The sequence below is a fragment of the Alexandromys fortis genome, unplaced genomic scaffold (genome assembly GCF_014885135.2).
Source record: "Alexandromys fortis isolate MF-2015 unplaced genomic scaffold, M_Fortis_MF-2015_v1.1 scaffold_51, whole genome shotgun sequence".
Lineage (NCBI taxonomy): Eukaryota > Metazoa > Chordata > Mammalia > Rodentia > Cricetidae > Alexandromys > Alexandromys fortis.
The window spans coordinates 4842042-4857827 of NW_026067925.1; the positions used below are offsets into that span (position 1 = coordinate 4842042).

At 42.0% G+C, this 15786-nt stretch overlaps 1 protein-coding gene across 6 annotated transcripts in view; it reads left to right on the top strand.

Moving 5' to 3' along the window:
• Sdccag8 (SHH signaling and ciliogenesis regulator SDCCAG8) overlaps positions 1–15786 on the top strand; it is a 190308-nt gene that overhangs the window by 85264 nt on the left and 89258 nt on the right. For all 6 annotated transcript variants that reach the window (XR_007591849.1, XR_007591850.1, XR_007591847.1 and 3 more), the window contains exon 13: positions 212–354. Coding sequence is in view for 2 of the 6 variants with exons in the window: in XM_050142948.1 (XP_049998905.1) it covers positions 212–354 (143 nt within the window). In the remaining 4 variants the exon portion in view is untranslated. The remainder of the gene's footprint in view (positions 1–211; positions 355–15786) is intronic.

Here is a 15786-nt window from a genome sequence, read left to right on the forward strand (position 1 = left end):
TGTTTTAAGTCAGACTTGGTCTCGCAGCCCAGAACTACTTCATGGGGGTGCATTTGTGGATGTGCTAATTCTCTTTGTCAGGGAACTGCATCTAGTCTCAATTTTCTAATGAGTTCTAATTGTATTAAGATTCATGGAAGAAATGAAAGTGTGCTATTTTTTAATTCATTTGTATATATTTGATAAGGATTTTTTTCTCCGTCTCCCTAAGGAAATAGAGAAATTGAGACTAGAACTGAGCGAAAGCAGGCAGCATGTGGAACAGGAGCAGCAGAAGGCAGCTCGGGCCAGACAGGAGTGCCTGCAAGTCACAGAGCTGCTGGGCGAGTCTGAGCGCCAACTGCACCTCACCAGGTATGCCCTAATCCCATTACGCACACAGCACCCGGTATGTCCCACTGACTCTGCCACAGGCTTCCAAACAGTTGTTACTCTTAGTCATTCAGTTCACACACAGCTTTCAGGCATATTACAGAAAGTGGATATGTGGCAAGCAAAACACCCAGACACGTGAATGATGAGTGTGGCAGGGAATCACTGATATATTACAAAACCATTTGTCTGCAGTACTCAAATATTTAAGTGATTCTTTATCAGTATAAGCAAGATGACATATTTCTACCACCACCTCTCTTATTAATTGTATGTCTAATAAAAATGTTGAAATGAAGACTATGAGGAAATGTATTTATGAAAATAACCAGATTCTGTCACTAGTGAGAGACAAAAGGAAGAGACATGCTAGGAGCAGATTGCAGTGGAGTTGATACAAAAATAAGGAATGTGTTTCCTAAGGAGGTGTAAAATTAGAGATGAAGTTGAGACTATTTGCATTCAGATCATTATTATAAGCAAGTTTACTGCAGCAAGGATTTGAATGGCAATGTTTTCGTCATAAGGTACTGTGCTGAGTTTGCCATTGTGAATTTAAGTGAGCATATAGCTCATTCGAAATTAAAATAGGACTTTAGGGTGTAAGCATTGTGAGTTTGCTGATTTAGAAACGTGCAGTGCATGTGTGTACACATGCACATACATATAACATACATGCATGTGTGTGCATATGCACATACATAAACATATACCGAAAGAACAGTCCAGAAAGAAAGAGAAGTAGCTACTTCACTTCACAATTTCAGAGTTTACAGCTTTCGGTTTTTCTATCAATCCTTTGAGTCTTTTCGATTCTCAGAGTGTCTCAGTTTTAGAGGGAATTTTGTCTACAATCGCATGTAAGTTTATGGTATCTGATGTAGTTTACAGCATAGGAGAACACTGGCTTTCCCATTGCGGTACTGTGTTGATTTAAGCTATGAAGGAGGAACGATCCCTTCTGCATTAAATATGACAATGTAATTCTGAGCACGGTATGATAACAGATGGAGAGAAACACTACTTGAACAGCCTGCATTTGGAGAAAAAAATATTCTAGAGGTTGGTGAACCTCCCAAAGTTTTGGGTTAGTGCTAAGATGCCTCCAGTTCTGTTCAAATCAAACTTTGTTAAAAACATTTTGTTATGATAATCTTCCAAATGGCTTGACACCTTCTGATTTAAGCAGTGAGGGAGGAGAGAGCAAAAGAGAAGAGAGAAAAGAAAGCATTTAGACATGTATGATCCCTGGGGAAAGCCCCAACAGATGAAACACTTTTATGAGGAAAAATGCTTAATATTGCAGAATAATAGCTGCTCTTTTAGTGCCCGTTTAAGGCATTGTCACCGTGGCACTGAGAACTACTATTAACCCGGTTCCTGTGGCTATTTAATCCTCAAAATTCTAAAGTTTAGTTCATCATGATAATGTTGCTGGCTTTTCTTTTCTGTCAGACTTCTATTGAGATGCAACCATTTGTGTGCTAAGCACTACCAAGCTATAGAAACGGGACAGCTTTTAATGTCTTGGTGTGACCGAGCTCTGGCAAATAAATATTAATGCTGCTTGTGCCCCTTTGCGATTCTGTCTTGTTCGGAGTTAATTTCTGGAGTCAAAGTCCGTAGAGAGTTCCCCTATAGTACCAGTTTGTACCGTTTGACAAGATCAGCTCCTGCAAGTAGAGCATATTAAGATGCGGTCCCTGCTGAAGTGGATGCGTGGTAACCAATTCCTTTGTTCTTAAGAGAAAAGGCTGTGCTTGCTTCCCTAGAAAGCTTTCTTCTGCTGTGCTTCACTTATTCAGAGTCTATAACAACGTAAGCCCACTTCATAGGAATAAAGCTTAATTGGCTATTTTAAGTGTAGTACTTTTTATAAGCATTTTATGCTTCATTTATGTTCATGTTTAATAAAGAAAAAAAACCACAGTCACAAATTTGAAAATGACAATTAAAACGCCAGGGAACCAGACGCATTTCTCCTTCATTCTGGAAACCAGCCGTGCCTGTTGGGCTGAGTATCCCTGACATCTTTGTAGGGTTTTCGCGCTCGCAGTTCTTTATTTTTTCTGTGCACCCGGGAGTGTGGCCGGGAAACGGCGGCTGTCTCTTTTGTGTCGGTCAGCCGAAGTACAGAACCCCCCTGCAAGTGAGCATTTTGCCATGCACTCTCAGACATTTTTAGCAAATTTTAAAAGTAAACGTGAAAACCATCCTACAAAATGATGGTGAAATAATGAGTTGAATCTATATAGGTAGAGAAAAAAATTAAAACAGGATAGAAATCTGTAGAACATTCTGAAAGAATCACCCACCACTTTTGATATTTGTCCTGATTTAAATTCAAATTGCATTGAAGTTGGGAAATAGAAGTCCAGCCTTCCCTGAAGGACCCCAGCTGGTGAATGTCATGTTTACTTGGTGCATAGTTATTCATTCAACACCTACTAGGCTTTAAGTAATCTGCTCATCCTTAAGCATAGGGAAGAAAATAAGAGTCAATTTCTGCCCTTCAGTTGCTCACACTAAGTAGAGGAGTCAGCTCTTGTGTGGAATCTCTGTCGAGTGTTACAGCAGCGCAGGGTTGGACATAACGGCTGCTGCAGGGATGCCTAGGAGGGAGAATGGACTAGCTCTGCACTGCACCTAAAGACGGTAACCAAAGTCGATACGGCTAGGGCACTGTTTGGGAAAGGTCTTAATAAATAAGTTCATGTTAAAAGATCCAAAGTGGAAAGAGATAGGATACATATTCTAGATAAGGGATTGGTATATACAAAGATATCAATATGGAAGCAAACAAAGTTTCCTGTAAGGTTTGGCAGGTAGGCGCTAAGACTACAAAGGTTCTCAAGAAGAGACCAGCGGAAGTATAGTGGGCAGTGCTGTGGAGCAAGGTGGTTCTGAGAGGGACTGGCCACTCTTGATACACTAAGCTTGCTGTCAACACAGTGGACAATGGATGTCCTGAATTAGGATCCTTATACTGAGGTTGGAGAAGAGACCCTGGTTAGGCAAAGGTCAGCATCTAAATCCCATGCACCACATCTGGCCTGCTGTTTGTTTTGTATGATCAATGCATGAAGAATATTTTTATACTGTTTTAATAAATAGGGCAAGTGAAATTAGTATTTTATCATACCTAACCATCTGTAATTGAACTTTCGTGAGACCTAGCCGTAGTTATCCTGTGTGATGAATGACTGTGGTGGCTGAGCTGAATGAAATCTGCAAAGCCTGAGCTATTTCCTACCAGGCCATTCACAGGGAAAGTTAACTTCCTCAGGAGCTGCAAGTGAGGTGTCAAGAGAGTTTAGGACAGGTTCAAATGTGTGCTTTTAGAAGATGAGTGAAAAGGGTTCTGAAGTTGATTGAGGAAGAGAAGGTTTGTGGAGTTTCCATCAGAAAGGAAGCATGGAAGTCCCGGGGATGGCAATGAGGGCTGGGGCCGTGGCTGTCTCAGCCAAATGGGAGGAGAATCATGTATACAAGATGCATTCTTAGAGTAATAAATAGGAGAGGAACAATCAAAAGTGACTCCATAATTCCTACTTTAGATTGACTGAATAATCCTCAGCTTCAACCAGGAAACATAAAGAAGCAACAGAAGAAAAGAATATATGGTATTGGGAAACCTGAGGGTCATGTGGCTTCCGTATGAGGAAGATTCTGACTAGAGCTTTAGATCTCGACACTTGACAGAGATATTTAATGACAGATGGATAGACAGACAGACACATCTTCATGATAAGGAACCAATATACACAAATATATAAATATGGGAGCATTTGAACCCAATTTTTTGGTCTTGCGCCATATGCACACTAAGCACGCACCCTGCCACGGAAATGCAACCCCAGTCCAAGGCCCTGTGTTTAAAGTTCAATGGATAAGAGCCACTGGGCAACAAATATCAGATGTGGCCCTTGGATGCATAAGAATACAGAAAGACAATGTGAGACAGCTTGGTGAAACAGTCAAATGCTGTTAAAAATCATGCTGTCCCAAAAGGAAGTCATAGAGGTGTCTAGGACTCTGGGGACAAACCTGGCCATAGTAGAGCATAGTACTGCAGGCAGATCTGATTAGAGCAGGGCATCTAGCTCTGCATAGGCAAACCTGAGTCACAGTGCGGTATCTCGGACTCAAGACAAATCTGGTTATAGAGGGGCATTGGGCTGTGGAGACACGCCATGGTTATAGTGGGGCATTGGGCTGTGGAGACACGCCATGGTTATAGAGGGGCATTTAGTGATGTAGAGAAAACATGGGTCACAGTGTCTTCTTCGGGTGATCACTGTTTTTTAATCTTTAGACAAATTACTTAACTCTTTAAGTCTAATTACTTGTAAAATGAAGTGAGACCGGATTATTTATTCATTAATTTTTTATTGTGACTCTGATTGTAATTTTAACTGAATTGCAAGATCATCTCTTTTTTTCTTTTTAATGATTTTTCAAGTCAGGGTTTCTCTGTGTTGCCTTCACTGCCCTTGAACTTGCTTTGAAGACCAGACTGGCCTTGAACTCAAAGAGATCCACCTGCCTCTGCTCCCGTGAGCTGGGATTAAAGGTGTGTGCCACCACTGCCCAGCACAAAATTATGCATTTTTAATTTCCCATTTCTGAACTTAGATTGATTCAAATATCCTTTACATAAGTTGCGTCCTTAGTTTGCACCTCACAGGGAATTTCGAGAGCTGTCACTCAAGTTGCTGTCTGCTCGTTGTAACATAGGCTCCACTGAGCTCCCAACAGCATTCTGGGGATAGTCATCTAGTACCTGTCCAATCGTTAGCTAACCCTTGCACAGGGAATATTCACACACCACCCTCATGACTGCCATCTTGCTCTCAAAGCCCCCCATTGCACCACACTGGCTGTCACAGAGGTCTGCATCACTTAGCGTGGACAGTTGGGTCATCCTGGCCAATGCGGGCCTTCCCATTTCCTTCCACCCCAGTAACCCTCACGGCTGATTCCCAACCAGATGCAGTGAATGCAGCACCCCTTACAACCGGGAGCGCTTCTCTCCTTTCCTGGTTTTACAAATGAGACAACTCAGTGACTTCTTCTAGCCTAATTGTAACCTTATCCTCTGTTCAGGATCCCCCTGAATCCTCATTTTCCTGCTGCATCCTTGCCTGGTGACTCCTGCTAGAACAGAGAACTTCCTTTTCTTGGTTTCTCCATTCCCCTTAAGGGAAAGCTCTTAGGTTAAGAATATATTCATTTTAGTATATGTTTGGTACCGTGATCCCCATAATAGCTTTTAGAATAAAGCCAGCACCAGAGACTGACACTCACTGAGCCCCAGTCTGTACCCCAAGAACTGGCCAGAAGGCAGCTGCTCTGTCCTCGTGAGCTTCATTTGATGTCAGCTCCTGCTTTCCCAGTTTACAGAGCAGTAAGATGAGTTATCTAAGGTCACTCAGCTGATACGTTATAGAAGAAGATTTGAACCCTAGTAATTTGCCTGCCAAGCTAATCCCTTTCCATTAGGCTGTAATTCTATGTAAATTGCTAGGGAAATGGATAAATGTGATTGTTCCCAAAAAGACAACTGAGAAAATCAGTAGCACTAGTTTGTAATAGAAATAAGTGTTCATGAATCCTTCATGTACTGATTGGAATATATGTCACTACAGTTAGGTCTTGTGGCCATTTCCTTTAGTGTTTGTAATGAAACTGTATTTCTTCTGGATTCATTTTTATCAAGAGGAAGGAGGCTTTTACAGAAAAGTGGAAATCCCTTTACATATTTATTTTTAATAAATCCAGATGTCTTCAGAATTACAAGATTTTATTCCCTCCATAAAACCTTTCTTCGTGTACACGTGTCAGGCTAATTTGTGACAAAATTCCCTAGAGCAGCCATTGCTGCATGTTTATGGGGTTACTAGCTATTGACACTGGTGGCGGTCTTCCTCGTAGCTCTTGTACCTCATTGATAGAACATTCTCTTAAATTCTGTATCCTTTTTCTCATGTTTGTCCCGGAGGGACGTTCCTATAGGAAGCCTTGGACCTGATGGGAGATATACTTGTCATTAAACCTGCAGACTCCTGTTTTTATCAACGTGACTACCATGAAAGTTCTTATCTTTCCTTTTACATAAGTGTTTTGCCAAAGAATTCTCAGAGCAGCCATCTAAGTGAGAAACTATAAATGATCATTATGCCCTGACCTTTCATGACTCATATGGGAAGATCTGACCTCTGTCCTCAATAGCTAGCAAGTTGCTTTTCAGCTTTTATATCATTTTGAAATTGAGAAAAGCTACAGCGGGGAAGTCATGAGGTTGTCCTACTGTGATGGGCAGGCTAATTGGGATAGCAGGTGATTAGGACTCCTTTTCTGGAGCTTCTAGATAATAACTGCTATAAATGCTTCTTGAGTTAGACTGTTCAAACTACCAGGATGAGTCAAGACTTTCTATTTGAGTTCTTAGAAACCTTCAAAGGAAGAAATACAGCACTGGCCTTTTGGCTTCTTTGACTGGGACTGGCAGCAGCACCACCGTGGCATGGTATTGGAACTGTCCATGGCAAGCTCCCCTTGTTTGATGATGGCTCATTCATGCAGATTTTTCCTTCTCATAGAGCAGATCCTTAATTCTTCAGACTGGAGAGAAAGAAGGAGATGCCTTGGATTTCAGACTTAACATATGACCTCTCAACCTGCACTTACAAAATCTCCGATTCCAAGACCACCTGCTTAGAAGCAGATTGTGCTGTGTCCGCGACTGCCTTTGGATTTGGCAGTCTGCAGCCAGAAGAGCCCTGGGGGGAGCCAGGGGAAAGTCACCCTTGGCTTGAAGGAAGTTCTTTTACTAGGAAGAAGGTGGGAAGGACCCTGGGTAAGGAAAGAGCAGGTGTCTGCTCTATTGTCCCTGTTAATTTTAAAATATGATCACTGACTTTTCCTTGACCTGAGAAATAGTATGGAGAGAGAAGAGGGGAAAGAAGAGAGCTTCTCTGTTCATGTTGATCTGAGCCTGGCACTGCCCATTGCCAGTGTAAATCCAGAGAGGCATGGCCAGTTCGCAGGGTCCCTGAGTTAGTTTAGAGAAGGAATGCTCTGACCGCAAGAAGCAAGAGGTAAAGAAGGCGCTGAGCCTGTGCCAGTATTGCCTAGATCCCTACAACAGTGTCTGCTTGGTACCCATCGGTGGTGTGAGAAGCATAAACATCATCCAGTATAGAAACTAATGCATCTGTCTGTATAAGACATAGAAACTAATGCATCTATCTGTATAAGACACCCTTCTTCCCCTTCTTTCTTCCTCTTTCCCTTAGGGGTTGAATCCAGGGCCTTATGTATGTTGTGCACACAGTGAGGACTGAGCCATACATACCCATAGCAATGTAAATTGCAACAATTGGGGATGTGTGGGCTTTTTAAAAATGGGAGTGGGTATCTGTTTTTAATTAATATTCAACTCATCTGTGTTGCAGTTGTGCAAAACTAGGACTTTGCAAGTGATCTGGAATTCAAGCTAACTTGTTTAATTACAAGGGTTTGAGCTACTCTGTGTCTCGGTGCCAACACTGAGTTAGATGGAGAGCAGTCCTTAGTAGACAAGGAAACTGTCTAGAAGGGTGAGACTTGAAGTTATAGCTGTGGGGGGGGGGGGTAAGCAGGGTTTCAAGTAAGCCATTAGATGTCACAGTCACATATACACAAAAGTATGAAAACAAACGCAGCAATTTAGAGATAGACTTTGAGGGTTGTGAAATCTCGGCTCTGGGGCCAGGACCCAGGCCTCTCTTATTTTTGGTTCCCCAACACCAAGTTTGACATCAAGTGTTTACCATAAATTTACTTCTGTTCTTTATTATTAAGAAAAAATGGGAAAGAAGTGCATTTATCAGTTGGCTTAGGTCTCAGCCCTGGGCTCATTTGAAGAAAGCGTAGCATCCATGTGTCTCTGGCCGTTACACAGTTAACTGCATTTTTTCCTCTTGAGTTTTATTCAAGAATTTTTAGCCTAAAGTTTCCATTTAAAAGTTAAGCTCATTTTCCCCCTCTTGTACTCCTTTCATGAATAAATTAAGCAGAGAACGTGTCAAAAATAATTTTAAATGAATATATGTGCAACCAACATCTTCAAGGCTCAAAATAGATGGCCTTGGTACTGTTATAAATTGCATCCTCTTTTCCTCCCCCACCTAGTATCAAGGAAAGCAGGCTGTCAAAGAGCCAGGAAAAGGGAGGCACTGCATTTTGCTCTGGTGGACACCACACTGCCTGTGCGTGGTCTCTCCACCTGTCTGACAGCCGAGGGCCCCTGGTCTCAGTGTGGCCCAGGGCAGTGAGGCTGGAGTCAGAGGCTGCCAGGAAATGTGTGTCTGCAGGTTCTGTTCAACGTTCCCTGGCTCGCTCCTCTCAGTTCCGCGATGCCCAAATGTGTGTGCAATGAAAATGGACGCTGGGGATGCTCTCTTCTCCCCTGCCTCACAGGCCCACAGCCTGGAGCATGGTGGCGGCGGCAGCCAACTCATTTTCTGAAGAAGCCCAGAGGAAACCGAGAAAGTATTGCCCACACCACTTGCCTGACTCAACAACAGCGAGCATCAAGTTCAAGGAAAATAGACGGGAGAAAGGCAACAGTGTATAGTTAGTACAGTACTCTCAAATCGGAGCATTCTAAGAGAGAGGTCTGTTCTCCAGTGTTAGTGTAAGAATAAAGGAGGAAAGAAAACAGTCGGTTGACTTAATGATGCTTAATTTCTTCTCAAACACTGCCTCCCTCCTAACTGGCTTTGTTTAGTATGTCAATTATTAGGAATTACTCATTTTTTATTTAATAGCCACACATTTATTAAACAATGAGTCATTGATTGATAAATCCAAGAAGCAAAGATTATTTAAAAAGCCTGAGATGGTTCAAGAGGCTGGGAGATTTCTCAGTCTCTTCAGTGACCTGACTCCACATCTGCCTCCTGGCACGTACACTGCTGCACTCTGAGGCCATGTGTGCAAGTGAGGGTGGGTTACAGTCAGCTTCAGCTCAGAGCATGCGTGTATCGAGGGTAGTTAAAGCAGCCTGCGGGAGCAGCCTGCCAAGCACACGTCTAGCTAAGGAAGTCTGTGCTCTACCATCGTTCCTCGTGGCCTCCCCCGCATGCATCCCCTCACCTGGGAGAGAACTAAGTGTCTCCTGCTTTGATCGTGTCCTGGGGTGTACAGGGAAAGATGGGTTGCTTGGGTTCTGGGGCCTAGGAGGGATTGCTTCTCCAGAGAAGATCCTGGAAGAAGTCAGCCTTGGAAACGCCATTGTCTTACCAGAGCCTGTTTCTGACTAAGAGATTTACCCAAAGGTGAAGGGCTGATTTTATATAAATGGACTTCTACTAGCGAAAGACTTCTACACCACCCTCCCTGCCCACTGTTGATGTACGTGGAGGGGTGGAGGGGTTGTAAGTGGCCTGTCCTTGCTGGCTTTCCAGAAGCTGTTCTGCTGGGCTCCAGCCAATGGGCTTCACTTGATCCTGACACATGTCCTTCACCTTGGGGAAAAACCTCCAGGTGCTCTTCATTTTCTACAGATCTTAACTGTGGCTTCATGAGGATGTACACATCCGTAAAATCCTGTTAACCCATACTCCTGTAAATTGGAGGGGTGGTTCATCTATCTGTTCAGGGACTTCAATACTTTAATATGAATTCATGTAAAAGAAGCTAATTCGTTGTCACACCGTTTAGTCTAGAAAACTTGGGACAATTGCGGCCGTGATCTATTACTCTAGCCCTTTTTTGACAAGGTTGTAGTGTTGACAAATTAAGGCTACAAAGAGTATTTTGCTAAATATGTTGCTTCCTGTTTTCTAACCTTATGTAGTCTTCCGTCTCTTCCTGAGATTGTCCTTTGCTAATGGAAGCAACATTGCAACCCAGGAGCTCCTTAGCGTCTGCTGTGAGCACTGGTGGCACCTGTGTCCTTTACCTGACTCTGAAAGGAGACACTGATTCAGAGCCATTAGTGGTTGAATTGCTCAACAGTGTTGGAGCTGAGAAAAGATGATAATCCTATTAAGGAATAATGAAATCCATCTATAGTAAAGGAAAACCCATGTCAGAACTGAAGAGGAACCCACATTTTGCTCCTGCACCCAGACTGATTTTTGCAAACAATTATCTGTTAAAAGCAGAGGGAATAATGGCGCAGGAGACAACTCATATCACTAACAAACTTCTTAGATGATCTTTCCTATGTTTGCTTTCCATTAGAGTCAGGACTCGTTCGATTCTGTTGTTGTGATTCCATCAACATTCATCCCTATCTGTTTTTCATATACAAAGGCTGAGGGATGCCAGAAAACAAACTGTTAACGGAGAATTAACTTCTTTGGCATGCTTTCATACTTATCTTCCAAATTAAAGAAAATGAAATGGGCAGAAACAGAGTGTAGATTACCTCCTTTTTTGTCAAAAATGGTGGGAATTTGAAAATTAATAATAAAGAAGGGAACAGATGCAGTAACATGCCAGAGGGAGATTAATGTGGAGAGTAAAATCTGTGAGCAACAAAACTGAAGCAAACCGAATCAGTGGGAGGTGGTTGTACAATCAAAATCAGGATAAAAGAGAAATTACAAACAACCCTGCGCTTGTCAAAGTAGTAGTAATGAAACCCTGACTCTGCCAGCAGCGAGAACCTGTGTTAGCACTTTGGGGTAAGGATGGTAGCCGGGTGCCAGGTAGGAGGGCAGTGTTAGGTTGCTGGGCAGCAGCCATCTTGTGTAGAACAGATGGCACTGAAAGCTGGCAGGGGAGGGGCTCCTTAGCAGAACTAATCAGACAGTAACAGATAGGGCAGCTGGGAAGGCTGACCACTGAGAGGGAGCCTGCGGGGTAGCTGAGTGCCATGATGTTTGCAGTGGTGTGCCCATTGGTCTGAGAGAAGACCTTGCAATGTCTTTCCCATCTACGGACGAACTGAAACTTTTGTTCAAAAAGGAGAATTGAGTTGGTTTGTGTCAAACTTGGGGGTGGGGTTGAGTGTTAGACTGAGAACGGGGGAACTGTCCTTCTCCTAAATCAGTGCACGGGTTTCCAGTGTCAGCTTCCATGAAGGTTGATTTTTACAGCCTGTGTGGTTCTGCCGTGCTGGTCTCCAGCGTGGCGCACAGAGTGGTCACTTTATATGTTTTATCCATCAGTTTGCAGCATCAGGACAATACTTAAAGTCAGAAAAGACTTTCTGATATGATTTCTACCACAAATGTCTCTCACAAATGAAAACTAAAAGCAACCAGATGATATATGTGTGTCTCCTTAATAATTCTTCATAACCTAACTTAAGCTGCGTTTGATTTAGAGCCCCTTGCTCTTCCTGTTTTGCCCCATGTAATCGTGGATTAAACATCAAAATCTAAATCTACCTTAGAGCCCAGACAGTAAAACAAAAATAAAATTTGCGAAAAAAAAAAAAAAAGAGAGAGAACCCAACCTGTTCACTTTAATTGTGCATTAAGGAGCCTTCATTCTTGCCGGTCAGCGCGTCTGTGCGAATGCCATGTCTTTGACAGGATACCCAGGCCTCTGACATCTGTTTTCAAACTTGTGTCTTTCTTTCTCCTTTTCATCCAGAAGGTTGATAGTTTGGCTCGATTTCTTCATTTTGGAGGGGGAGGGGTACATTACCAGGATTTGAAATAGGTGGTATGACACAGCCATACGCTATTTATGCAGCAGTTCTACAATAGAGCTAATTCAGCGCTGTCAAGAATTAGACTTATTTGATACAGCAGCACATTAGTAAATGATTGTGGCAGATTTAAAGTTGTCACTTAGTCTCTTCTAACTCTCAACAGAATCTTACAAACCCGTCCCCCCCCCCCCCATCAAGTCTATGAAAACATCTCAGGTCTTTGTCCTACAGATCTGCAATATTTTTCTGTCTCAGAGAAGGTCTTGCCTTAAGGTAGCTGAGAAAAGGGGTGAAAAATGACGATCTCCTGTTGTCAAAATAACACTGGCAGACAAAAATCAGTGCACCAGGGGAAACGGTCGCGTCTCTAGCCTGCCTAGTTCTTAGGAAAGCTGAACAGCCAGGCGCATTCAGAATGAAGAGACGCTCACATCGGCTCTTTATTAAGGAACTTAAATGTTTTACCTTGCATCCTACACCCATATGTCGTTTCAGAAAAACTGGCGTTAAAGATGTGAGCGGCACCAGCTCCGTCTTCACCTAGCAGTGCCCTCAGGAGCCGCCTTCCTCTTCCCTGCTGCAGCCTGGCACCCGTGCTGAGTGCCTTTTTTTTTTCTTGTATAATTTGTGTCTCAGGTGTTGTTATCAAACTAAACTTTTTCCTTCCTAATTTTCCTATTTCGAAGATAAAATAAGCACACTGAGTATTGGGCAGACAAATATTTGTGCTCTCCGAATTCCTAAGTGAGTCCTTCTGTAATAGCCTGATGCTGCTCCCTTTTCTGCGCCTTGAGCTTTTACGGAAGGGAAACATGTTTGCATGTGTGCATTCAGATGCCCGTGTGTGGCTGGAAGAGATGCTAAAGCTTGCTGGTTCTTCTCATTTCTTTCTGTTCTTAACCTGTAAATTTCTAAAAGACGGCTCTGGTGTCTTTCTGAAATACAGATTTCTGAGGAGCAAGCGTTCCTTGCAAGCTGCCTCTGTTAGGCTAGCATTCTGGTAATGTAGCATAGCCACCACAGAAGTGATCTGATTACCAGGACTCGCTCAGTGCCATCCAGAAGCAGGGATCCAGGTAACCAAACTCCCACCAAATGCAAACTACACTAAAGAGAAAAAAATATCCAGAAAGGTATGAAGCTTGCTGGGTCCATCAGATGCAGTTGGAATTTTCTCCACACGAAGTAGAAACCATTTAGAAATGCTGTTTCAGTGAGATAAGACTACTCCCCTTGGAGCCCATATTTTCATACAAAATCCATATATTAAATATTATTGCATATTACATAAGGATTTAAATATTATATTTAAGTTTAGTAATATATTGGAAATTGGTGCTAAAAATGGCACCATTTTTTTTAGCTGTAAATTCTGTTTGACTTTGTATTTAGCAACACAATGCTTTTCCTTCACACGTCCAGAGAAGTGCTTTGAGAAAAATCTGCTTTATAAATTGTACATATTTAACCAACAAAAACCCTCAGGTTCAAATTAAATTCCCCATGTTTCCTCGACTAGTTATAAATTAAAACATATTTTCAGTTTTTAAAATAAAAGTTGAATTCTTTACTTTATAAGGAATTTATAAAAAATTTTCAGACCTTTGGATTTAACATTACATCTGAGATTTGTTTAAATCTCAAGGTGGTTACCCAGCACCTGCTGCATGAATTCCACCACGTCATATTTAGGTGTGCATTGTGACATGGCTTTGGTTACATCTCTAAAGATGTAACCTTTTAATTTTGAATTGATAAATTTGAAAATAGAGTCGCTGGGTTATTTTTTCTTTCCTGGACAACAATAGTATCTAAAATACTAATAAATTATTAAACCCTAAGGAGTTCTGTGTGTCTGTCTTGTGAGACTGGTACCCAGAGCTGTAGCTGACAGTCAGACCGACCGAACATCTAGTTCCCACTTCATCTCCGTGGGCTGCTGTTCCTCACAGAGCTCATCTGTCAGACAGCCTACACTTCCATAGGTAGACTTTGTGTTCGCTTGGCAGCCTCTATTTCATTATTATTTAAGCAGAACTTTATTTTTTTAATGCTAGATTTAAAATGTGCATGGGTTGATGTATATAGTCTCGATTATAAATTTTTTGAAGCAGTGATGGAGCTGTGTGTTAATCCTTAGCTTATAATTGAAATGGTACATATTTGCACATTTTAAGCCTTTTAGTGTAAAATTTCTTCATTGGAATACTTTCCCCCTTGGCTAATTCATTAGTGAAAATATTTATCCCTCAAGTTAATGCTACATACTATGTAGCAATTTTTACATAGTGTAAGCTTGTTTGCGATATTTTGATTTCACTTTAAAACTTTTATTTTGCTTCTGATACATATAGTTCATACTCAATATAATGAGAAGTGCAGACACACGTGAAGAAAATACATGTCAGCTGTCTGCTTTTACAAATGATCATTAAAACACCCTGTCTTTACTACTTTGACTCCAAATTATTGTCTTCCCGAACCCAAAAGTAATTTTCACAAGTAAATTACACAACAGAACTCCATCTTCTGCTGGTTGGCAGTAGAGGATTTAAATCCATGCCGACAGTTCATTTGACAATGACCTTGAGGGGCTTCGCTTCTTGAAGAAGAAAGCAGAAGCTTGCGGTAAACAAAGTTCACTTCTGACAGATGGATTGAATGACAGAAAGGTTGCGAGTGCCAGAATAGCCCTGGCAGAGGAGGAAATGTTCAGTGGAATCCAACAGGAGAGGAGGTGTGAACAGGTGCAGGGTTGCTGACGGAAGGGGAACCAGATGGAAGGAGCCACAGCCAGTTTATTTAAAGGAAAAGGCAGAAAACATTGAAAGGCTGTGCGATCAGTGGCTAAAAGTGTTCATAGAGGAAGGTAAAAATTCACAAAGCAAAACTGCACAGTGGGGTAGCTAACACTTAGCATAATGGTCGTAATTTGTGAGTTTAGTTTGCAAGTTGCAATTGAAATACATTCATCTTGGCTCTTTGCACCATCAAGTATAGATATTTGAAAGTTGTTTATTTTTTAAGTTTCCAAGCTTTTTTAAATCCATCATTAATTTATTTTTTTTTCCAGCCAGAAGCTTCGTTGTGATAATACTAAAATTGTGTCGTCAGCTAAGAAAAGAAAAAAAAGAAAAGTGAAGGTTAGCGTTCCATTCAGATTCCTCTCGTGATGCCTCAGTTTTGTTCACATATGGGAAGCAAATGCATGCAGTGTTGGGTGACATCTGTAATATCTAAGAGATTTGCAATGTTAGGCTCGATGCTGTGGGTTGTTTTTGTTGTTCGGAGTCTCTGTTCATTTTGTGAAGTCCAGCATCCTATTTCAGTGAGGAGAATGCCTGAAAATACACATTTGGTGCCGCAGCCGCCAGTCGGTTTCCTCTGCTGAGGTTGCCCTGGCTTCCGTGGCCTTCCATGACCTGCCTTCAGGCAGACACCTGCACACTGAGGCACACGTTCAAATAGGAATAGCAGACAGTGGAGCAAGAAAAAAGGCTTTGCTTGTTTTCTTGGACATTTTAAAATTATTTTTATTTTTACATTTAAAATGATTATATTTAAAATTAAATTTCTTCCGTCCTTGCTGGTAGTCCGTGTGGTCACACCATGCGTGCAGCTTACGTGAGCCTTTGTCTGTCACGTTATCTTGAAAAGTTTCCTGTGTCAGGTGGCCAGCGAGAAGATGCCAGTGGAGGAGGAGCAATTAGGGAGGAATCTCAAAGACGACAACAAAAATGGACAGTTCGTTTGAAGTT